The sequence below is a fragment of the Salvelinus alpinus genome, chromosome 31 (assembly GCF_045679555.1).
Source record: "Salvelinus alpinus chromosome 31, SLU_Salpinus.1, whole genome shotgun sequence".
NCBI classification, from domain to species: domain Eukaryota; kingdom Metazoa; phylum Chordata; class Actinopteri; order Salmoniformes; family Salmonidae; genus Salvelinus; species Salvelinus alpinus.
The window spans coordinates 37,907,868-37,933,535 of record NC_092116.1 but is presented as its reverse complement, the minus strand read 5'-3'; the positions used below and the strand labels follow the sequence as shown (position 1 = coordinate 37,933,535).

Below are 25,668 nucleotides of genomic sequence, written 5' to 3'. Positions count from 1 at the left end.
CATGTTTCTGTTCATCACCATCTCCAGTGTTGTCCATGTCTCTCTCCAGCACCATCTCCAGTGTTGTCCATGTCTCTCTCCAGCACCATCTCCAGTGTTGTCCATGTCTCTCTCCAGCACCATCCCCAGTGTTATCCTTGTCTCCACCCAGCACCATCTCCAGTGTTGTCCATGTCTCTACCCATCACCATCTCCAGTGTTGTCCATGTCTCTGTCCAGCACCATCTCCAGTGTTGTCCATGTCTCTGCCCATCACCATCTCCAGTGTTGTCCATGTCTCTCTCAGGCACCATCTCCAGTGTTGTCCATGTCGCTCTCCATCACCATCCCCAGTGTTATCCTTGTCTCCACCCAGCACCATCTCCAGTGTTGTCCATGTCTCTACCCATCATCATCTCCAGTGTTGTCCATGTCTCTACCCATCACCATCTCCAGTGTTGTCCATGTCTCTACCCAGCACCATCTCCAGTGTTGTCCATGTCTCCAGTGTTGTCATGTCTCCCTCCATCACCATCTCCAGTGTTGTCCATGTCTCTACCCATCACCATCTCCAGTGTTGTCCATGTCTCTCTCCAGCACCATCTCCAGTGTTGTCCATGTCTCTACCCAGCACCATCTCCAGTGTTTTCCATGTCTCCAGTGTTGTCCATGTCTCTGTCCAGCACCATCTCCAGTGTTTTCCATGTCTCTCTCCAGCACCATCTCCAGTGTTGTCCATGTCTCTCTCCAGCACCCTCTCCAGTGTTGTCCATGTCTCTCTCCAGCACCATCTCCAGTGTTGTCCATGTCTCTACCCAGCACCATCTCCAGTGTTGTCCATGTCTCTACCCAGCACCATCTCCAGTGTTGTCCATGTCTCTACCCATCACCATCTCCAGTGTTGTCCATGTCTCTCTTCATCACCATCTCCAGTGTTGTCCATGTCTCTACCCAGCACCATCTCCAGTGTTGTCCATGTCTCTCTCCAGCACCATCTCCAGTGTTGTCCATGTCTCTCTCCAGCACCATCTCCAGTGTTGTCCATGTCTCTCTCCAGCACCATCTCCAGTTTTGTTTTAAATAGTTTTCTTTCTCCAACTGCAGTTCCATATCCAGCAGTCCCAGTGTTTTCCATGTCTCTACCCAGGCTGCTGTGTAGTCTACTGGTGGGGTCTCCCTACCCATAAATGTGCTCATAATACAGGTCTCATTCTTTCTCCAGATGCAGGTCCATCTCCAACAGTCCCAGTGTTGTCCATGTCTCCACCCATTCCATCTCCAGCAGTCCCAGTGTTGTCCATGTCTCTACCCAGGCTGTTGTGTAGTCTACTGGTGGGGTCTCCTTACCTGCTGGTGACCATCATACTGCTGGTGAAATGCTGCAGGAGCAGGACTCAAGGTGAGATCCTGAGTTTATACAGGATCACCTCATTCCAATAAAATGCATTGCCCTCAACTAATAATGACACCATTGGTAAATATGAGCAAAACTGGCAGTGGAATTTTTGGGGGGGCTGTTTATCCTCTTGGTCTTTTATTAAAAATGTTCACAAAAATCAAACCTTTAATTGAAGTTACATTACAATAAAAAAATTATAATTTCTCCATAATTATTGGCACCCCCAAGAATTCTAATGAGTCAAATCTAACTGAAGTATATTACCATTCATATTTTACATTTTTTAGTTCACCTTCGTGATTACGAACACTTACGTAGCAAGCCATGACTTCCTGTTTCACTGAGGTATACATACGAGGTGACACACAGGCCATAGTCATCCATTACTCGGGAAAGACCCGAGAATACAGTAATGATGTACGACAAAAGGTTATTGAGCTGCACAAATCAGGAAATGGCTTTAAGAAAACAGCTCAACGGTTGAAAATGCCCATATCCACTATCAGGGCAATAATGAAGAAGTTTAAAGCAACTGGAGATGTTAACAATCGGCCTGGAAGAGGACGTGTCTCTATATTGACCCCACGTACAGTGATCACAGCTGGAAAAAATGCAGATGTTAGTTGGGTCTTGGGGTCAGAAAGTCTGCAAAACTACGATCAGACGCCATCTACATAACCACAAGTTGTTTAGGAGGGTTGTCATATAAATCCTTTGCTGTCATCAAACAACAAACTCAAGCGCCTACAGTTTGCCAAATGTTACTGGACCTTTCAATAGGACTGGGTTCTATGGTCAGATGAGACCAACATAGAGTTTGATTGGGACCGGGTTCTATGTTCAGATGAGACCAACATAGAGTTTCAATGGGACCGGGTTCTATGTTCAGATGAGACCAATATAGAGTTTCAATGGTATTGAAATGGGAGAGCTGGATATAAGCACGATTCTAAGTAGCAGATATGATTTCCATTTCTAAGTGGTTCTGTATTGGATAAGTAAATACATGGCCACACTGATGAACTACTTCTGTGTTGAACAGGTGATCATGTTGAAGAAGAGTGAGGCTGAGATCACCTGATCACCATAACAACCATCAGAATGGAACTCATGGAATTCTAATATAGAACTGTGAGTCACAATGCTGTATGTTGTTACATTGTAGCTCCACCTGCTGGAACAATATACACTGCTCAAAAAAATAAAGGGAACACTTAAACAACACAATGTAACTCCAAGTCAATCACACTTCTGTGAAATCAAACTGTCCACTTAGGAAGCAACACTGATTGACTATAAATTTCACATGCTGTTGTGCAAATGGATTAGACAAAAGGTGGAAATTATAGGCAATTAACAAGACACCCCCAATAAAGGAGTGATTCTGCAGGTGGTGACCACAGACCACTTCTCAGTTCCTATGCTTCCTGGCTGATGTTTTGGTCACTTTTGAATGCTGGCGGTGCTCTCACTCTAGTGGTAGCATGAGACGGAGTCTACAACCCACACAAGTGGCTCAGGTAGTGCAGCTCATCCAGGATGGCACATCAATGCGAGCTGTGGCAAGAAGGTTTGCTGTGTCTGTCAGCGTAGTGTCCAGAGCATGGAGGCGCTACCAGGAGACAGGCCAGTACATCAGGAGACGTGGAGGAGGCTGTAGGAGGGCAACAACCCAGCAGCAGGACCGCTACCTCCGCCTTTGAGCAGGAGGAGCACTGCCAGAGCCCTGAAAAATGACCTCCAGCAGGCCACAAATGTACTTGACTCTAGAAATTCTTAATCTCAACGCTTCTTTCCCAGATTGCGGAAATTCGCCTACTCTCTTGTAACTGTAAGGTGGGAGTGCTTTGCTTTACCGAAACATGGTTGGATAAAAAACACAGAGATTGAAGTTGAAATTTATGTAGTAATTAGAAGAGACCGCAATCGCAAAGGCCGGGGAGTTTATCTATGTAAGATCAGATATTGGGTTGAACTATAGATTAGATTTAAACCATGATAAACCATGATGAGATTGAAGCTGTGTGGTTGGACATTTTATTAACAAAACGTCAACCTATCATAGGAACCCGCTTATAGACCAGCACAAGTTTAATGAATTGTTGGATGAGACTTGTTCCAACTGTACAGACTTTGGTCAATCAAAGGTTATTGTTACTGGTGATTTTAATACAGATATGCTCTAAAAGGGCCATGCTACTTTTAAAAGCTCTTAAGAATTATTTTGTAATTTATTTGCCTTATACCATCTGATAAATGAGCCAACCAGGGTCTGTCCTTCTACCAAAACCATCATTGACCTTGTGTTTTCAAACAGTGGGGTTGTAAACTATGGACTCAGTGATCATTCCATCATTTTCTTTTTCTGTCGGAAAGGAATGTTCAAAAAACAGTTTTTAATTGTCAATAAAAATTAGGTCTGTGAAGAATTATAGTGCAGATATTTTTGTTAATTGTTTGAGAATTTGAGAATCTGCTTTATTGAAAACTGAGAACTGGGGCCCTTATAAATCATTGTTTTTACATGCTGTAGCTTTCTGGAGTTTAGGAAATCCAGGGCACATTATATATTTATAGACTATAATAAATTAAGAAATGAGGTCAACAGGATGATACAGAAGGCCAAGAAATAATATTTTAATGTCAAAATAGTTGAAAATAGGAACAGAGTAAATTAAGTTAGTTTCTGAAACTGTTAGGTTACAGTAACAGATTAAAGACCAAAGCTCTCAATCTTAGCTTGGACATTGGAGGAAAGGTTACATCAGATAAGCCCATGGTTGCAGACAGTCTGAATAGCTATTTTACAACTATAGCTAATACATTAGTTAGCAAGTTACCTTGTCAATCAGGTTGCTATAGGGAGAGTCAAGTCCAGCAGTTTTACTCAACAGCAGGGGATTCAAGTAGATGTTTTTTCATTTGAAAAGGTGTCTGAGTCAACTGACAGAACTTGACCATTCCAAAGCAACTGACGGAGAGAAATGTTGTGGTATGGTTATGTTATTTTAGATCTCCAAAAGGATACAGTGGATCATGAGATTCTGTTAATCAAACTAAGAGCCATGGGCTTTCACAACTTAGCAGTAAAAATGGCTAATGGATGGGACCTTGTCTAAACCCAAAAACTTGAACTGTGGGGTACCCCAAGGGAGTGTACTGGGTCCCCTTTTCTTTCTGTTGTGTATATAAATGATCTGAAATCTGCCTTTACATGTGACTGAGATGATTCTGCACTGTTGGTTTCCAACAACAAAACAATGTGGTTGAGAAGTCCCTCAGTGCTGAACTTCTGAATATCAGTAAATCTGTTACCTTGGAAAAACAGAGTCCATCTTGTCTGGGTCCAAAGTGAAACTGAGGAAATCCCCAGATGTTAACCTGGTAGTAGGTTACATAGTAGTCGCAGCAAAGACTCTGTTAAGTATCTTGGATGTACCATCTGACGGGAGAGCATGGCACAAAATGTCAAAGTGAACCATAAAATTTGATTCCTGGCTAGAACCTCCAACTATCTGGATAATATAAATGGAGCCACTTCGAATATATATCTTCCTGGTACAATATATAAAAAAATAATTGTAAAAACTGAGTTTAAATGTATTGGTGTATGTAAATTTCCGACTTCAACTATATGTACTGTATGTACATTTGATCAAATGTATTAACCTTTTAGGGATATGGGGGCGCTGTTTTCACTTTGTAAAAAATCATTCACAAATTAAACTGCCTCGTACTCAATTCTTGCTCGTACAATATGCATATTATTATTACTATTGGATAGAAAACACAAGTTTCTAAAACCGTTTTAATTATATCTGTGAGTAAAACAGAACTCATTTTGCAGCAAACTTCCTGTCAGAAAAATCTGAAATCGAGGCTCTGTTCCAGGGCCTCGCCAATCGTTTGCTTGAAATCTATTTCGTATACATGCACTTCATACGCCTTCCACTAGATGTCAATAGGCTGTGAAATGGGGTGTCTAGCTATATCTATGGTCAAACGAGAGCTTGGAATGAAATGACCCCAATTTCCTTTGTTCAGGAAGGCATCAGTATTGGCTTCTGAAAAGCTTTGGTTATAGACGGCTAATATCTCCGGCTTTGATTTTATTTGATAAATGTGATAATATCATCGTAAAGCATGTTTTTTCAATATAGTTTTATCAGATTATTGAAAGTTTATCTGGAGTTTTGGCGTGTTCCGTTCTCTGCGTTTGGTGACGATGGACAGCTTCGCGCCACTTGACTAGCTTTGGTTGCTAATTCGAGAGGAAAAAAGGACATTCTACAACCGTTATTTGGTCAGAATATGTGAGTGTCAGAAATATATCCGGAGATTCTGGAAAAAAGTTGCTACGTTTTCACAATGTCTAACCACGGATTTCAGCTCTAAATATGCACATTTTCGAACAAAACATAAGTGTATTGTATAACCTGATGTTATAGGACTGTCATCTGATGAAGCTTTTCAAGGTTAGTGAAAAATTATATCTTTTGCTGTTTTTTTGCGATCGCTAACTTTTGCTGCTGATAAATGGGTTGTGTTTTTGGCTATTGTGGTAAGCTAATATAATGCTATATTGTGTTTTCGCTGTAAAACACTTAAAAAATCTGAAATATTGGCTGGATTCACAAGATATTTGTCTTTCATTTACTGTACATCTATTTTTCATAAATGTTTTATGATGAGTATTTAGGTATTTCACGTTGGTCTCTGTAATTGTTCTTGCTGCTTCTGTGCTATTTGTTATTGAAGCTGCAATGTAAAACTATGATTTATACCTGAAATATGCACATTTTTCGAACAAAACATAGATTTATTGTATAACATGTTATAAGACTGTCATCTGATGAAGTTGTTTCTTGGTTAGTGACTAATTCTATCTCTATTTGGTCAGTTTTGTGCAAGCTACCTGTGCTGTGAAAGAAATGTCTGTGCTTTTTTGTAGTTGGTGGTGAGCTAACATAAATATATGTGGTGTTTTCGCTGTAAAACATTTAAAAAATCAGACATGTTGGCTGGATTTACAAGATGTTTATCTTTCATTTGCTGTATTGGACTTGTTAATGTGTGAAAGTTAAATATTTCTAAAAAAATATTTTTTGAATTTCGCGCGCTGCCTTTTCAGTGGAATGTGGAATCCCGGGGCTGTAAAGCTGCTAGATATATTATCCTTATGTGTTTTAATATGTTGTATTATTCATTTAGCAGCTGTCCTTTAATCATATACTGGTCATATACTGTATAGCGTTATGGTTGATACATTGTAAATGCCTTAACTTTTCATGTCTATACAGATCAACTGATAGGTGTTGAGGTTCAGGCATTATTGTTACAGGTTCAGTATAATGTTATACCGTTACATGTTACAGAGATAGAAAACATACAGGAGAGGAGAATTCAAATATTATAATTATTTACTTTATTTTCCCATTTTGGTCTATAGTACATCATAATTTTTTTTAAATTTGATTTAAACATGAAACATAATCATTAAACTAATGTAGGCCTATTTTATTGTGGTTGTTTTGTGCAAAACCATTATTTTTCAATGACTCATCTAAATAAGATATTGCTTTTGTCTTTGTATGATATAGAATGAAATAAATTATTTTCCTCAATCATGTAGCCTGTTTTTAATCTGTTCTGAATGACATCAAAACCACTCCGTTTTTAATTTCACTTGAGTATCTTCTAAATACTCCATTCCAGGTTCCCCCTACAGCCCCCAGGGCCTTGAGTATCTTCTAAATGCTCATAGTGATAGTGATAATTAAATAATCATTGAATCATGAGATTTATACACTACATAACTAAACGTATGTGGCGCCTGTTCATCAAACATCTCATTCCAACATCATGGGCATTAATATGGAGTTGGTCCCCCCTTTGCTGCTATAACAGCCTCCACTCTTCTGGGAAGTCTTTCCACTAGATGTTGGAACATTGCTGAGGGGACTTTCTTCCATTCAGCCACAAGAGCATTAGTGAGGTCGGGCACTGATGTTGGGTGATTAGGCCTGGCTCGCAGTCGGCTTTCTAATTCATCCCAAAGGTGTTCGATGGAGTTGAGGTCAGGGCTATATGCAGGCCAGTCAAGTTCTTCCACACCGATCTCGACAACCATTTCTGTATGGACCTTGCTTTGTGCACGGGGGCATTGTCATGCTGAAACAGGAAAGGGCCTTCCCCAAACTGTTGCCACAAAGTTGGAAGCACAGAATCGTCTAGAATGTCATTGTATGCTGTAATGTTTGGAACATATTTCATCAGCCAAAATGGTGGTAACAATGATAGATGGAATATGAAAATGTATGTCGATTTTGTGATGTAATTAAAAGTTAAATGAGTACATTATAATGAATTTTGTAACTTGAAGTTTTCATAATGTGTATATGATGTTTACATCCTTTTCATGTGTAGAAAATATCCAGGTCAAAGAGAATGTTTTTGTGATGATGAGGCTGTGGTTTTAGTTGTTTAATGAGATCATAGTAAATTGTGATACCTTGCCTCGTAACTAGCTACGCTCTGGGAGCCCAGAGAGCATGTCATGAAGACAAACGCTCCTTTCTATAAACATGTGAGTTAATAATTTACATATCAGACGTGGGGACCACACACTGGAGCTAGTCTACGACTAGTTGTAACCCCGAAAAGCAACACAAGGTTGAAGAGGACAAAGGTACCTCTTAACAATCAACGCTAAGGTTGATTACTGTTTCTAGGAAGGTAAATTCAAGCAAGACCACCCGATTTATTCTTCTCAAGTCACCGGTTGTCTACACGGCCCTCCTACCCAAAATGGAAGCGTCAACGCGACTGATTAGCCTCCTCAGAAGCCCACTCTCACAGAACGAGTGCAAGGAAACAGCTACTAAGAGAAAGGACATTGTGACATCTTGTGGACAATCAGAACTTACACCTGAAGATGAAAGACAGATTCCCAAGAGAGACCTTCAACGTGAATACATTACTGAGCCTTGGGTGTGATAAAAGCGCTTGTGTGACTTTTCTTCCATTTCATGGGGCTCCCAATGAACAGCTCTTGTGCTGAAGTTGCTTCCAGAGGCAGTTTGGAACTCGGTAGTGAGTGTTGCAATTGAGGACAGATGATTTGCACATGCTACACGCTTCAACACTTGACAGTGTTCTGCCTTTGTTGCCTCTCGACGTTAACAGATTTTTTTTTTAAATAAATCTCAAATTGTGCCAAGCTGTCAAAAGCAAAGGGTGGTTACTTTGAAGAATCTAAAATCTAAAATATATTTGATTTGTTTAACACTTTTTTGGTTACCATATGTGTTATTTCATAGTTTTGATGCCGTCACTATTATTCTACAATGTAGAAAATATTCTAAATAAATAAAAACCCTTGAGTAGGTGTGTCCAAACTTTTAGTTTGGTACTGTGTGTATATATATATTTAAAAAATTGTATTTCACCTTTATTTAACCAGGTAGGCCAGTTGAGAACAGGTTCTCATTTACAACTGCAACCTGGCCAAGAATAAAGCAAAGCAGTGCGACACAAACAACAACACAGAGTTACACATGGAATAAAACAAATATACAGTCAATAATACAGTAGAAAAATAAGTCTATATACAGTGAGTGCAAATGAGGTAAGATAAGGGAGGTAAGGCAATAAATAGGCCATGGTGGCGAAGTAATTACAATATACCAATTAAACACTGGAGTGATTGATGTGCAGGAGATGAATGTGCAAGTAGAGATACTGGGGTGCAAAGGAGCAAGATAAATAAATAAATACAGTATGGGGATGAGGTAGTTGGATGGGCTATTTACAGATGGGCTATGTACAGGTGCAGTGATCTGTGAGCTGCTCTGACAGCTGGTGCTTAAAGCTAGTGAGGGAGATATGAGTCTCCAGCTTCAGTGATTTTTGTAGTTCGTTCCAGTCATTGGCAGCAGAGAACTGGAAGGAAAGGCGGGGTGACCAGTGAGATACACCTGCTGGAGCGCGTGCTACGAGTGGGTGCTGCTATAGTGACCAGTGAGCTGAGATAAGGCGGGGCTTTACCTAGCAGGGACTTGTAGATGACCTGGAGCCAGTGGGGTTGGCGACGAGACCATACAGGTCGCAGTGGTGGGTGGTATATGGGGCTTTGGTGACAAAACAGATCGCACTGTGATAGACTGCATCCAATTTATTGAGTATTTATTGAGTAGGGTTTTGGAGGCTATTTTGTAAATGACATCGCCGAAGTCGAGGATCGGTAGGATGGTCAGTTTTACGAGGGTATTTTATTTTTTATTTTACCAGGTAAGTTGACTGAGAACACGTTCTCATTTACAGCAACAACCTGGGGAATAGTTACAGGGGAGAGGAGGGGGATGAATGAGCCAATTGTAAGCAGGGGATGATTAGGTGACCGTGATGGTATGAGGGACAGCTTGGGAATTTAGCAGGGACACTGGGGGTTAACACCCCTACTCTTACAATAAGTGCCATGGGATCTTTAATGACCTCAGAGTCAGGACACCCATTTAATGTCCCATCCAAAAGACAGCACCTACACAGGGCAGTGTCCCCAATCACTGCCCTGAGGAATTATGTTATCTTTATTTTTAGACTGGCCCTGCAACACCATTTCCAGCAGCATCCTGTCTCCCATCCAGGGACCAACCAGGACTAACTTCAGAAGCAAGCCAGGGATGCAGGGTGGTATGCTGCTGGCTATGTTTGGCAGGATGAGTGAAGGATGCTTTGTTGCGAAATAAGAAGCCAGTTCTAGATTTAATTTTGGATTTAATTTTGGATTGGAGATGCTTAAAAACTTCTTATGGCTGCAGTCCAAGTGCAGGGCGCCAAATTCAAAAACCATAAATCTCATAAAGTTCCTCAAACATACATGTGTCTTATATCATTTTAAAGGTAATCTTGTTGTTAATCCCACCTGTCCGATTTCAAATAGGCTTTTCAGCGAAAGCACTACAAACGATTATGTTAGGTCACCACAAAACTAAAAATAATCATAGCATTTTTCCCAGCTAATTATAGAATCAGAAAAACCAGAATAAAGATAAAATGATTCACTAACCTTCAATTATTTTCATCAGATGACACTCATAGGACTTCATGTTACACAATACATGCGTGTTTTGTTTGATTCAATTCATATTTATATAAAAGAAATCTGAGTTTACATTGAGGCTACAAGAATCACTAAATGCAAAAACATCAAGTGACTTTGCATAGCCCGTTGTTTCAACATGAATACTCATCACATTGAGTTATAGATATACCTCTCCTTAATGCAACCGCAATGTCAGATTTAAAAAAAACTTTAAGGAAAAATAACTGCACGCTATAATCTGAGACGGTGCTCAAATTAGCATATCACAGCTGCAAAGAAGGCGTCACTATAAACAACAAAATATATTATAAATATTTCATTACCTTTGTTGGTTTCGATCAGCAGAAACTCCAGGTCCACAATAAATTTTTGTTTTGTTCGAAAAAATCTGTTATTTATGTCCAATTGTTAGCGCGTTTGGTAAACATATCCAAACGCTAATTCTGGTCAGCTTCATATCGGACAAAAACTTCAAAATGTGATATTACCGGTCGAAGAAACATTTCAAACTAAGTGCTGAATCAATCATTAGGATGTTTTTAACATATAGCTTCAATAAAGTTCCAACCGGAATATTCCTTCTGTCTGCGTGAGCCATGGAACGGCAGTGGCATGCGGAGCGAGCTCTGACGATGGAAGAGGGATGTTACGCTTGATGGACACCTGACTGATTCATTCTCTCCCAGAACACCATAGAAGTCTCACTGGAATTTCTATTTATTGCTGACATCTAGTGGAACCCCTAGGCAGTGCAACCCCTGCCATACGTCATTTGGAATTCTTTTGGGACTCTGAATACAGACAATCTCAGATTTCTGACTTCCGGTTTGATTTCAACTCAGGATTTTGCCTGCCAATATCAGTTCTGTTAATCTCAGAGAAATAATTCAAACAGTTTTAGAAACTTTGGAGTGTTTTCTATCCAATATTAATAATAATATGCAAATATTAGGAACTATGACTAAGGAGCAGGCCGTTTGAAATGGGCACCTTTCATCCAAGCTACTCAATACTGCCCCTGCAGCCATAAGAAGTTAATTAATGTGAGTCTGGAAGGAGAGTTTACAGTCTAACCAGACACCTAGATATTTATAGTTGTCCACATATTCTAAGTCAGAACCGTCCAGAGTAGTGATGCTGGACGGGCGGGCAGGTGTGGGCAGCGATTAGTTGAAGAGCATGCGTTTAGTTTTACTTGCATTTAAAAAGCAGTTGGAGGCCACGGAATGAGAGTTGTATGGCATTGAAACTCGTCTGGGGGTTAGTTAACACAGTGTCCAAAGAGGGGCCAGAAGTATACAGAATGGTATCATCTGCGTGGAGGTGGATCAGAGGATCACCAGCAGCAAGAGCGACATCATTGATGTATACAGAGAAGAGAATCGGCCCGAGAATTGAACCCTGTGGCACCCCCATAGAGACTGCCAGAGGGCCGGACAACAGGCCCTCCGATTTGACACACTGAACTCTATCTGAGAAGTAGTTGGTAACCCAGGTGAGGCAGTCATTTAAGAAACCAAGGCTGTTTAGTCTGCCAATAAGAATGTGGTGATTGACAGAGTTGAAAGCCTTGGCCAGGTTGATGAATATGGCTGCACAGTAATGTCTCTTATCGATGGCGGTTATGATATATTGTTTAGGACCTTGAGCGTCGTTGAGGTGCACCCATGACCAGCTCTGAAACCAGATTACATAACGGAGAAGGTACGGTGGGATTCTAAATGTTCTAATCTGTTCATTAAGTTGGCTTTCGAAGACCTTAGAAAGGCATGGTAGGATAGATATATATGGTCTATAGGAGTTTGGGTCTAGAGTGTATCCCCCTTTGAAGAGGGGGATGATCGTGGCAGCTTTCCAATCTTTGGGAATCTCAGACGATATGAGAAGAGAGGTTGAACAGGCTAGTAATAGGGGTTGCAACAATTTCGGCAGATAATTTTAGAAAGAGAGGGTCCAGATTGTCTAGCCTGGCTGATTTGTAGGGGTCAATATTTTGCATCTCTTTCAGAACATCAGCTATCTAGATTTGGGTGAAGGAGAAATGGTGGAGGCTTGGGCGAGTTGCTGCAAGGGGTGCCGGGCAGTTGACCGGGGTAGGGGTAGCCAGGTGGAAAGCATGGCCAGCCGTAGAGAAATGGTTATTGAAAATCTCAATTATAGTGGATTTATCGGTGGTGACAATGTTTCCTAGCCTCAGGGCAGTGGGCAGCTGGGAGGAGGTGCTCTTATTCTCCATGGACTTTACAGTGTCCTAGAACTTTTTTGAGTTTGTTCTACAGGATGCAAATTTCTGTTTGAAAAAGCTAGTCTTAGCTTTCCTAACTGCCTGTGTATATTGGTTCCTAACTTCCCTGAAAAGTTGCATATCACGGGAGCTATTCGATGCTAATTCAGTACCCCACAGGATGTTTTTGTGCTGGTCAAGGGCAGTCAGGTCTGGAGTGAACCAAGGGCTATATCTGTTCCTGGTTTTACATTTTTTGAATGGGGCATGCTTATTTAAGATGGTGAGGAAGGCACTTTAAAGAAATAGCCAGGCATCCTCAACTGATGGGATGAGGTCAATATCCTTCCAGGATACCCCGGCCAGGTCGATTAGAAAGGCCTGCTCGCTGAAGTGTTTTAGGGAGCGTTTGACAGTGATGAGGGGTGGTCGTTTGACCGCAGACCCATTACGGATGCAGGCAATGAGGCAGTGATCGCTGAGATCTTGATTGAAAACAGCAGAGGTGTATTTAGAGGGCAAGTTGGTCAGGATGATATCTAAGAGGATGCCCATGGTTACGGATTTGGTGTTGTACCTGGTAGGTTCATTGACAATTTGTGTGAGATTGAGGGCATCAAGCTTAGATTGTAGGATGGCCGGGGTGTTAAGCATGTCACAGTTTGGGTCGCCTAGCAGCACGAGCTCTGACGATAGATGGGGGGCAATCAATTCACATATGATGAGAGAGGCCTGTAATTTTCATCATAGGTACACTTCAACTATGATACCAGCAACAGTGTGTGAAAACCTTGTGAAGACTTACAGAAAACGTTTGACCTCTGTCATTGCCAACAAAGGGTATATAACAAAGTATTGAGATAAACTTTTGTTATTGACCAAATACTTATTTTACACCATAATTTGCTAATAAATTCATAAAAAATCCTACAATATGATTTTCTGGATTTTTTTTCCTCATTTTGTCTGTCATAGTTGAAGTGTACCTATGATGAAAATTACAGGCCTCTCTCATCTTTTTAAGTGGGAGAACTTGCACAATTGGTGGCTGACTAAATACTTTTTTGCCCCACTGTATAATATAATTTCATGAAATCACAAGTGCAATACAATACAATATAATATAATACAAAACACAGTTTAGCATGTTGTTAATCCATCTGTCGTCTCAGATTTTGAAATTATGCTTTACAGCGAAAGCAATACAAGCGTTTGTGTAAGTTTATCGATCGCTCGACAAAACAATAAGTACACCTAGCATCAGGTAACTTGGTCACGAAAATCAGAAAAGCAATCAAATTAATCGTTTACCTTTGATGATCTTCAGATGTTTTCACTCACGAGACTCCCAGTTAGACAACAAATGTTCCTTTTGTTCCATAAAGATATTTTTTATATCCAAATACCTCCGTTAGTTTGGTGCGTTATGCCCAGGAATCCACCAGAAAAAGCGGTCGCGACAACGCCGACAAAAATTCCAAATTATATCCATAATGTCCACAGAAACATGTCAAACGTTGTTTATAATCCATCCTCAGAGTGTTTTTCACATATCTATTCGATAATATATCAACCGGGACAGTTGGCTTTTCACTAGGACCGGGAGTAACAATGGCTGCTTTCTCTGTTGCGCACAAGTCACTCTGAGAGCCCCCACCTATCCACTTACGCAATGTGGTCGTTCACGCTCATTCTTCAAAGTAAAAGCCTGAAACTATGTCTAAATGCTGTTGACACCTTAGGGAAGCCATAGAAAAAGAAGTCTGGATGATATCCCTTTATATGGGCAATAGGGATGCATAGGAACAGAGAGGTTTCAAGAACAGGGGCACTTCCTGATTGGATTTTCCTCAGGTTTTAGCCTGCAATATCAGTTCTGTTTAACTCACAGACAAAATCTTTACAGTTTTGGAAACTTCAGAGTGTTTTCTATCCCAATCTGACAATTATATGCATATTCTAGTTTCGGGGGCTGAGAAATAGGCAGTTTCAAATGGGTACATGTTTTTAGCCAAAAAGAAAAATATCGCCCCCTAGTCTTAAGAAGAAGTAGAAGCTCTAATTGTTTTGGCACAGACCTGGATAGTAAGTCAGAACTCTACAGGCTATTTCTGCAGTAGATTGCAACACCGTCCCCTATCTTGGCGGAAAATGTTATAGTTAGGAAATTTCAGGGGTTTTGGTGGTCTTCCTAAGTCAGGATTCAGACACGGCTAGGACATCTTGGTTGGCAGAGTGTGCGAAAGCAGTGAATAAAACAAACTTAGAGAGGAGGCTTCTAATGTTAACATGCATGAAACCAAGGCTTTTACGGTTACAGAAGTCAACAAATGAGAGCACCTGGGGAGTAGGAGTGGAGCTAGGCACTGCAGGTCCTGGATTAACCTCTACATCACCAGAGGAACAGAGGAGAAGTAGGATAAGGGCACGGCTAAAGGCTATACGAACTGGCCGTCTAGCACGTTCAGAACAGAGAGTAAAAGGAGTAGGTTTCTGGGTGCGATAGAATAGATTCAAGGCATAATGTACAGACAAAGGTATGGTAGGATGTGAGTACATTGAAGGTAAACCTAGGCATTGAGTAATGATGAGAGAGATATTGTCTCTAGAGACATTTAAACCAGGTGATGTCCCTGCATATGTGGGAGGTGGAACTAAATGGTTGGTTAAGGCTTATTGAGCAGGGCGAGAGGCTCTACAGAGGCTCTACAGTGAAATAAGACAGTAATCACTAACCAGGACAGTAATGGATGAGGCATATTGATATTAGGGAGAGGCATGCGTAGCCAAGTGATCATAGGGGTCCAGTGAGTGGTTGGGCTGGCTGGAGACACAGCGATTCGGGCTAGCAAGCTAGGAGTTAGTAGGCCAAGGCTAAACAAGCTAGCAGATTAGCAGACCGGGGCTAGTAAGCTAGCAGAAAGGCCTTAGAGGGACGTCTCGACGGAGGAAAGTCTGTTTTGGCCTCCGCGTGCGGTGACGTCGATAGACCAGTCATGATGGATTAGTGGGGTTCCGTGTAGTAGAGGGGTCCAAATACAATTGGCAAAATAAGTATAGCGGCCCAAGAAATTGACCGATGGAATCTCTTCAGCTAACAGTCCAATTAGACAGCTAGCGGGCCGTGGCTAGCAGATGGGCATTCAGGGGACGTCGCGAAAATATGTTTGTAGCCCAAGGAGTGGCTGATGGGTGGGCCTCTTCAGCTAGCCGGGAGATGGCCTAGCATGGGCTTGCTCCAGGCTAATTTGTGCTTGCTTCGGAACAGTAACGTTAGCCAGGAGTAGTCACTTGTATTGCAGCTAGCTAGCTGCGATGATCCAGGTGAAAAGGTTCAGAGCTTGCGGTAGGAATCCAGGGATATGGTGAGAAAATAGGTCTGGAATGCTCTGGTTTGAGTCACGTTGTTCGAACTGGCGAGAGCATTCCGAGCTAAAGGTTAGCTGATGACCGCTAACAGTGGTTAGCTGACTACTAGTTAGCTGGCTAGCTTCTGTTTAGGGATTCCAGTTCAGAGGTAAATAAAAATAGTTTAGAAAAAAACAGATTTACACCACATTGGGAGAGGCGGGTTGCAGGAGAGTATTTCGAAGTTGAGGTATAGAAAAATATAAAAAAGATTTGTGAAGAAAAAAGATAAGACGAGGGACAAAGACGTCTGACTGCTGACGGCTTCCATTTCTTTCCAGTAGAACTATCTAGTGTATCTCTAATATTGAATTATTCCTGAATCATTAAATAAGTATATCTACAGCCCCCAGGGAGTATATCTATAATATCTACAGCCCCCAGGGAGTATATCTACAGCCCCCAGGGAGTATATCTATAATATCTACAGCCCCCAGGGAGTATATCTATAATATCTACAGCCCCCAGGGAGTATATCTATAATATCTACAGCCCTCTGGGAGTATATCTATAATATCTACAGCCCGAAGGGAGTATATCTATAATATCTACAGCCCCCAGGGAGTATATCTACAGCCCCCAGGGAGTATATCTATAATATCTACAGCCCCCAGGGAGTATATCTATAATATCTACAGCCCCCAGGGAGTATATCTATAATATCTACAGCCCCCAGGGAGTATATCTATAATATCTACAGCCCCCAGGGAGTATATCTATAATATCTACAGCCCCCAGGGAGTATATCTATAATATTTACAGCCCCCAGGGAGTATATCTACAGCCCCCAGGGAGTATATCTATAATATCTACAGCCCCCAGGGAGTATATCTATAATATCTACAGCCCCCAGGGAGAATATCTATAATATCTACAGCCCCCAGGGAGTATATCTACAGCCCCCAGTGAGTATATCTATAATATCTACAGCCCCCAGGGAGTATATCTATAATATCTACAGCCCCCAGGGAGTATATCTATAATATCTACAGCCCCCAGGGAGTATATCTATAATATCTACAGCCCCCAGGGAGTATATCTACAGCCCCCAGTGAGTATATCTATAATATCTACAGCCCCCAGGGAGTATATCTATAATATATACAGCCCCCAGGGAGTATATCTATATTATCTACAGCCCCCAGGGAGTAAATCTATAATATCTACAGCCCCCAGGGATTATATCTATAATATCTACAGCCCCCAGGGAGTATATCTATAATATCTACAGCCCCCAGGGAGTATATCTACAATATCTACAGCCCCCAGGGAGTATATCTACAATATCTACAGCCCCCAGGGAGTATATCTATAATATCTACAGCCCCCAGGGAGTATATCTACGGCCCCCAGGGAGTATATCTATAATACCTACAGCCCCCAGGGAGTATATCTATAATATCTACAGCCCCCAGGGAGTATATCTATAATATCTACAGCCCCCAGGGAGTATATCTACAGCCCCCAGGGAGTATATCTATAATATCTAAAGCCCCCAGGGAGTATATCTATAATATCTACATCCCCCAGGGAGTATATCTACTGCCCCCAGGGAGTATATCTATAATATCTACAGCCCCCAGGGAGTATATCTATAATATCTACATCCCCCAGGGAGTATATCTATAATATCTACAGCCCCCAGGGAGTATATCTATAATATCTACAGCCCCCAGGGAGTATATCTATAATATCTACATCCCCCAGGGAGTATATCTATAATATCTACAGCCCCCAGGGAGTATATCTATAATATCTACAGCCCACAGGGAGTATATCTATAATATCTACAGCCCCCAGGGAGTATATCTATAATATCTACAGCCCCCAGGGAGTATATCTACAGCCCCCAGGGAGTATATCTATAATATCTACATCCCCCAGGGAGTATATCTACTGCCCCCAGGGAGTATATCTATAATATCTACAGCCCCCAGGGAGTATATCTATAATATCTACATCCCCCAGGGAGTATATCTATAATATCTACAGCCCCCAGGGAGTATATCTATAATATCTACATCCCCCAGGGAGTATATCTATAATATCTACAGCCCCCAGGGAGTATATCTACAATATCTACAGCCCCCAGGGAGTATATCTACAATATCTACAGCCCCCAGGGAGTATATCTATAATATCTACAGCCCCCAGGGAGTATATCTACAATATCTACAGCCCCCAGGGATTATATCTATAATATCTACAGCCCCCAGGGAGTATATCTACGGCCCCCAGGGAGTATATCTATAATACCTACAGCCCCCAGGGAGTATATCTATAATATCTACAGCCCCCAGGGAGTATATCTATAATATCTACAGCCCCCAGGGAGTATATCTATAATATCTACAGCCCCCAGGGAGTATATCTACAGCCCCCAGGGAGTATATCTATAATATCTAAAGCCCCCAGGGAGTATATCTATAATATCTACATCCCCCAGGGAGTATATCTACTGCCCCCAGGGAGTATATCTATAATATCTACAGCCCCCAGGGAGTATATCTATAATATCTACATCCCCCAGGGAGTATATCTATAATATCTACAGCCCCCAGGGAGTATATCTATAATATCTACAGCCCCCAGGGAGTATATCTATAATATCTACAGCCCCCAGGGAGTATATCTATAATATTTACAGCCCCCAGGGAGTATATCTACAGCCCCCAGGGAGTATATCTATAATATCTACAGCCCCCAGGGAGTATATCTATAATATCTACAGCCCCCAGGGAGTATATCTATAATATCTACAGCCCCCAGGGAGAATATCTATAATATCTACAGCCCCCAGGGAGTATATCTACAGCCCCCAGTGAGTATATCTATAATATCTACAGCGCCCAGGGAGTATATCTAAAATATCTACAGCCCCCAGGGAGTATATCTATAATATCTACAGCCCCCAGGGAGTATATCTATAATATCTACAGCCCCCAGGGAGTATATCTACAGCCCCCAGTGAGTATATCTATAATATCTACAGCCCCCAGGGAGTATATCTATAATATATACAGCCCCCAGGGAGTATATCTATATTATCTACAGCCCCCAGGGAGTAAATCTATAATATCTACAGCCCCCAGGGATTATATCTATAATATCTACAGCCCCCAGGGAGTATATCTATAATATCTACAGCCCCCAGGGAGTATATCTACAATATCTACAGCCCCCAAGGGAGTATATCTATAATATCTACAGCCCCCAGGGAGTATATCTACAATATCTACAGCCCCCAGGGATTATATCTATAATATCTACAGCCCCCAGGGAGTATATCTACGGCCCCCAGGGAGTATATCTATAATACCTACAGCCCCCAGGGAGTATATCTATAATATCTACAGCCCCCAGGGAGTATATCTATAATATCTACAGCCCCCAGGGAGTATATCTATAATATCTACAGCCCCCAGGGAGTATATCTACAGCCCCCAGGGAGTATATCTATAATATCTAAAGCCCCCAGGGAGTATATCTATAATATCTACATCCCCCAGGGAGTATATCTACTGCCCCCAGGGAGTATATCTATAATATCTACAGCCCCCAGGGAGTATATCTATAATATCTACATCCCCCAGGGAGTATATCTATAATATCTACAGCCCCCAGGGAGTATATCTATAATATCTACAGCCCCCAGGGAGTATATCTATAATATCTACATCCCCCAGGGAGTATATCTATAATATCTACAGCCCCCAGGGAGTATATCTATAATATCTACAGCCCCCAGGGAGTATATCTATAATATCTACAGCCCCCAGGGAGTATATCTATAATATCTACAGCCCCCAGGGAGTATATCTACAGCCCCCAGGGAGTATATCTATAATATCTAAAGCCCCCAGGGAGTATATCTATAATATCTACATCCCCCAGGGAGTATATCTACTGCCCCCAGGGAGTATATCTATAATATCTACAGCCCCCAGGGAGTATATCTATAATATCTACATCCCCCAGGGAGTATATCTATAATATCTACAGCCCCCAGGGAGTATATCTATAATATCTACAGCCCCCAGGGAGTATATCTATAATATCTACATCCCCCAGGGAGTATATCTATAATATCTACAGCCCCCAGGGAGTATATCTATAATATCTACAGCCCCCAGGGAGTATATCTATAATATCTACAGCCCCCAGGGAGTATATCTATAATATCTACAGCCCCCAGGGAGTATATCTACAATATCTACAGCCCCCAGGGAGTATATCTACAATATCTACAGCCCCCAGGGAGTATATCTATAATATCTACAGCCCCCAGGGAGTATATCTATAATATCTACAGCCCCCAGGGAGTATATCTATAATATCTACAGCCCCCAGGGAGTATATCTACAATATCTACAGCCCCCAGGGATTATATCTATAATATCTACAGCCCCCAGGGAGTATATCTACGGCCCCCAGGGAGTATATCTATAATACCTACAGCCCCCAGGGAGTATATCTATAATATCTACAGCCCCCAGGGAGTATATCTATAATATCTACAGCCCCCAGGGAGTATATCTATAATATCTACAGCCCCCAGGGAGTATATCTACAGCCCCCAGGGAGTATATCTATAATATCTAAAGCCCCCAGGGAGTATATCTACTGCCCCCAGGGAGTATATCTATAATATCTACAGCCCCCAGGGAGTATATCTATAATATCTACATCCCCCAGGGAGTATATCTATAATATCTACAGCCCCCAGGGAGTATATCTATAATATCTACAGCCCCCAGGGAGTATATCTATAATATCTACATCCCCCAGGGAGTATATCTATAATATCTACAGCCCCCAGGGAGTATATCTATAATATATACAGCCCCCAGGGAGTATATCTATAATATCTACAGCCCCCAGGGAGTATATCTATAATATCTACAGCCCCCAGGGAGTATATCTACAGCCCCCAGGGAGTATATCTATAATATCTAAAGCCCCCAGGGAGTATATCTATAATATCTACATCCCCCAGGGAGTATATCTACTGCCCCCAGGGAGTATATCTATAATATCTACAGCCCCCAGGGAGTATATCTATAATATCTACATCCCCCAGGGAGTATATCTATAATATCTACAGCCCCCAGGGAGTATATCTATAATATCTACAGCCCCCAGGGAGTATATCTATAATATCTACATCCCCCAGGGAGTATATCTATAATATCTACAGCCCCCAGGGAGTATATCTATAATATCTACAGCCCCCAGGGAGTATATCTATAATATCTACATCCCCCAGGGAGTATATCTATACTATCTACAGCCCCCAGGGAGTATATCTACAATATCTACAGCCCCCAGGGAGTATATCTACAATATCTACAGCCCCCAGGGAGTATATCTATAATATCTACAGCCCCCAGGGAGTATATCTACAATATCTACAGCCCCCAGGGATTATATCTATAATATCTACAGCCCCCAGGGAGTATATCTATAATATCTACATCCCCCAGGGAGTATATCTATAATATCTACAGCCCCCAGGGAGTATATCTATAATATCTACAGCCCCCAGGGAGTATATCTATAATATCTACAGCCCCCAGGGAGTATATCTATAATATCTACAGCCCCCAGGGAGTATATCTATAATATCTACAGCCCCCAGGGAGTATATCTATAATATCTACAGCCCCCAGGGAGTATATCTACAATATCTACAGCCCCCAGGGAGTATATCTACAGCCCCCAGGGAGTATATCTATAATATCTAAAGCCCCCAGGGAGTATATCTATAATATCTACATCCCCCAGGGAGTATATCTACTGCCCCCAGGGAGTATATCTATAATATCTACAGCCCCCAGGGAGTATATCTATAATATCTACATCCCCCAGGGAGTATATCTATAATATCTACAGCCCCCAGGGAGTATATCTATAATATCTACAGCCCCCAGGGAGTATATCTATAATATCTACATCCCCCAGGGAGTATATCTATAATATCTACAGCCCCCAGGGAGTATATCTATAATATCTACAGCCCCCAGGGAGTATATCTATAATATCTACATCCCCCAGGGAGTATATCTATACTATCTACAGCCCCCAGGGAGTATATCTACAATATCTACAGCCCCCAGGGAGTATATCTACAATATCTACAGCCCCCAGGGAGTATATCTATAATATCTACAGCCCCCAGGGAGTATATCTACAATATCTACAGCCCCCAGGGATTATATCTATAATATCTACAGCCCCCAGGGAGTATATCTACGGCCCCCAGGGAGTATATCTATAATACCTACAGCCCCCAGGGAGTATATCTATAATATCTACAGCCCCCAGGGAGTATATCTATAATATCTTCAGCCCCCAGGGAGTATATCTATAATATCTACAGCCCCCAGGGAGTATATCTATAATATCTTCAGCCCCCAGGGAGTATATCTACAGCCCCCAGGGAGTATATCTATAATACTGAATTATTCCTGAATCATTAGTTAAGTATCATGCAGCAACATGGTGATATCTCTACCTTTCTCTCTGATTAAATTAGTGTAATTTCTGCCATACTGCTCACACATATGTAGACTACAACTGACAGTGAAAGTCACATTCATTTTATATGATCAAATGTAATTGGGATAATTTCACATCACAAGTTGTAAGTTGAAATATTTACTACAGCCTACTTCTTTTCACGTTTATTTCAAGATTCACATTTTAGTGCATGTGTTTTAGGACATTTGACATGAAGTTCATTTCCATATCAGAACACTAGTTGGGAACTACATATCGCGAGATGACATGAAGTTCATGTCCATATCAGAACACTAGACGAAGCTAGATATCGCGAGATGACATGAAGTTAATGTCCATATCAGAACACTAGATGAAGCTAGATATCGCGAGATGACATGAAGTTAATGTCCATATCAGAACACTAGAGGGATCTAGATATCCCGAGGTGATATTCAACTGGAAGTACTGTGAGTGAAAGTGAAAGTAAAGTGTGAAACTCCACCACACTTTTCCTCCGTTATTTCTTGGAACAGACGTCATGTTACATTCTGTTAGTTGACAAATTATCCTTTCAACTGTTTTGGTTTATTTTTCTAAACTCCAAATAGTTTTATTCACCAGTTACAAACAGCTTTACCTTGGAGTCAGACTTGATTTGTTAGTGAAATGAAGACGTTTCCGACCTCGGCGGCCTGGTGTTTTGGGATTCTGTTCATCAGTGTTTCATTGATAACGACAGGTAAGCCACAACATTATTCCTTTATTATTTAGCCTGTAGGCTATTTTATTATCTGAACATAATATTAACAAGAAAGAAACGGGGCGAATTCAAGTGCAGGGTCAAAACCGAGTGTAGAATATATACGATGTCTTGACCGAGGTAAAGACAGTTTCAGGTTGGATATTCAACGGTAGTTTTCCTTACTCTACCAACAACAGATAGGGACCGTCAACATAGTGACAAATCAATTTTTTCAAATTCCAATAGCTATTTAACCATTACTCCTAAAACTTTCAAAAACTGTTTCTAGCTAACCGGATGGCATAGACATACATTGCACACATTTATTTTTTGTCTTTTTACACCTGGCACTATTTTAAATAATTTTTTACATTTTTGAATTTCAATAGCTCCTTGGTCATGTGACCTTCTGACTTCAAACATGGTGCAGAATGATGGAACGTACATTTTTCATATTTTTACATTTCTAAAGCTCCTTGGTCATGTTAATTTCAAGAAGCGTGTAGTGGATATACAGCCATATTGCATAACCTCTAGTCATGTCTCTTCTATATTGTTGTACATTAATATTAGTTGGACAATAAGGAGGTTCAGTCCAGTGTTGTGTTTCCCCTTTTCTTGAATGTTTATCTATAATAATTAGTAGTTCTGAGTACTTATATTCCTTTGTCCTTAAGTATTTTTCCACAGTATTTAACAGCGGTACACAGTAGAAGAGAGACAGATAATATCTCCTTTCGTCGTTAATATCAACCATAAAGGGCAAAGTACGAGAGTCATGTTATTAATTGTCCAAAGCAGGGATGGAGAGTGAGCTGGTGAGGTAGGCTGCAGTGAGTTTGCTGGTCAATACATACATGTACTGAACATGTAACCACAGTAATGGTGGCCAGAAAATCAATGAATTAAAACAGAATATTGACAAATTTAACAGAAATTGTAGACCTTTCATCTTTTCCAACATGTCAACAGACACTTAACTTCAAAATAAGTACAAAACATTTCACAGTGTTAACTTCCTCTTTATCCCTGGTTGATGTACACGTCAGAGCCTCTTCAGTGTGGATGGGGTTTAGCATTATATATATATATAACATTTTCAACAACAAATACGGCACTTCCAGTTTGTGTTCTTCACTCTGTTGGACCCGTTTGTCTTCATTCCTAGTTACAGCACATGGAAACACCGTTGGCCTGCAAAACATTAAATCTAAAACAAAACAAAGCATAACACTTTATAAATAATATCAAATATCAATGCAGTATGATGAATTAGCCATCCATTGTGTTATATCATAAATTGTTTTACATACCGTCACTGTTGTCAAAAGATTAAAAACATGTTAAATAAAGTTACTAACCCAGTCAGTCTTTGGGCCACATCGTCATTAGTCATACTGCATTGATATTTAATAGTGTGGACATAGTATCGACAGTAATTTACCTAATAATAATTCCATTCCAACATAATTCCCTAAGAACTGCATCATATCTCTTTTCATAATTCATTTTAACGCTTATAAAATCCCTGTTTTTCTTTCTTCATCTATTTCCCGTGTTGTCTTAAAATATGTCCTAAATACTTAACATACGTCTACCATAATTAAAACGTATTCTTGGTAACTTTATAACCTTATTCAACTAAAAAGTATAATAATATTATAAAATCCATTTTACAGCTTTTTTTTGTTGTGTAAAATTTCTCACAAAAATATCATCTACATACAACAACAGCTAACTACCTGAGAATAAAACTTGTAATTCAAACCTAACTATCTGGGTGAATTAGAATTTAAGAAACTCATTTACCAAATCAATCACAGAGAAATATCTACTATCTAATTTTACCAAATTTAGGAGAGTACTAGAATCAGGGACGCTTAAAATAATACTTCTATTTACTCCTTATAAGTCCAGCACCATTCTCCATCCCACTAACGGCCTTTTGGACTTAAAACATGGACAAGTTTCAAAAAACATCTTCTCCTCCAATAATAACATTATCCATGATTTAATTAAACAGAGGTATAATCCCTGCTATTACTTCTGGTTTCAATAAATACTGCCATCAATAAGGTCAATAAAATAATTTAGGAGTAACAGTTACAGGTAAAACTCCTTTAATAAATCCCACTTCCTTTTAACCATAACATCTCTGGTATCCCTGTGTCTAGCTTGAAACTGTATCTCTGCTCTCGCTCTCGTTGTCTCTGTCTCTCTCTCTCTGTCTTGCTCCCTCTGCTTCTTTATCACTTTATTCTTCTTTCTTTACACTTGCCTTCTTGCCTTCTTGCCTTCTTTTCCGGGCTTCT

At 40.8% G+C, this 25,668-nt stretch overlaps 2 protein-coding genes across 3 annotated transcripts in view; both read left to right on the top strand.

Moving 5' to 3' along the window:
* LOC139560997 (Fc receptor-like protein 5) overlaps positions 1-2,599 on the top strand; it is a 44,648-nt gene extending 42,049 nt beyond the window's left edge. The window contains exons 5-6 of the mRNA XM_071377790.1: positions 1,202-1,378; positions 2,421-2,599. Of these exons, the coding sequence (XP_071233891.1) occupies positions 1,202-1,378; positions 2,421-2,443 (200 nt within the window). The 3' untranslated portion in view covers positions 2,444-2,599. The remainder of the gene's footprint in view (positions 1-1,201; positions 1,379-2,420) is intronic.
* LOC139561635 (butyrophilin subfamily 3 member A2-like) overlaps positions 1-25,668 on the top strand; it is a 1,433,431-nt gene that overhangs the window by 1,376,662 nt on the left and 31,101 nt on the right. The gene's annotated exons all lie outside the window — the stretch shown is intronic.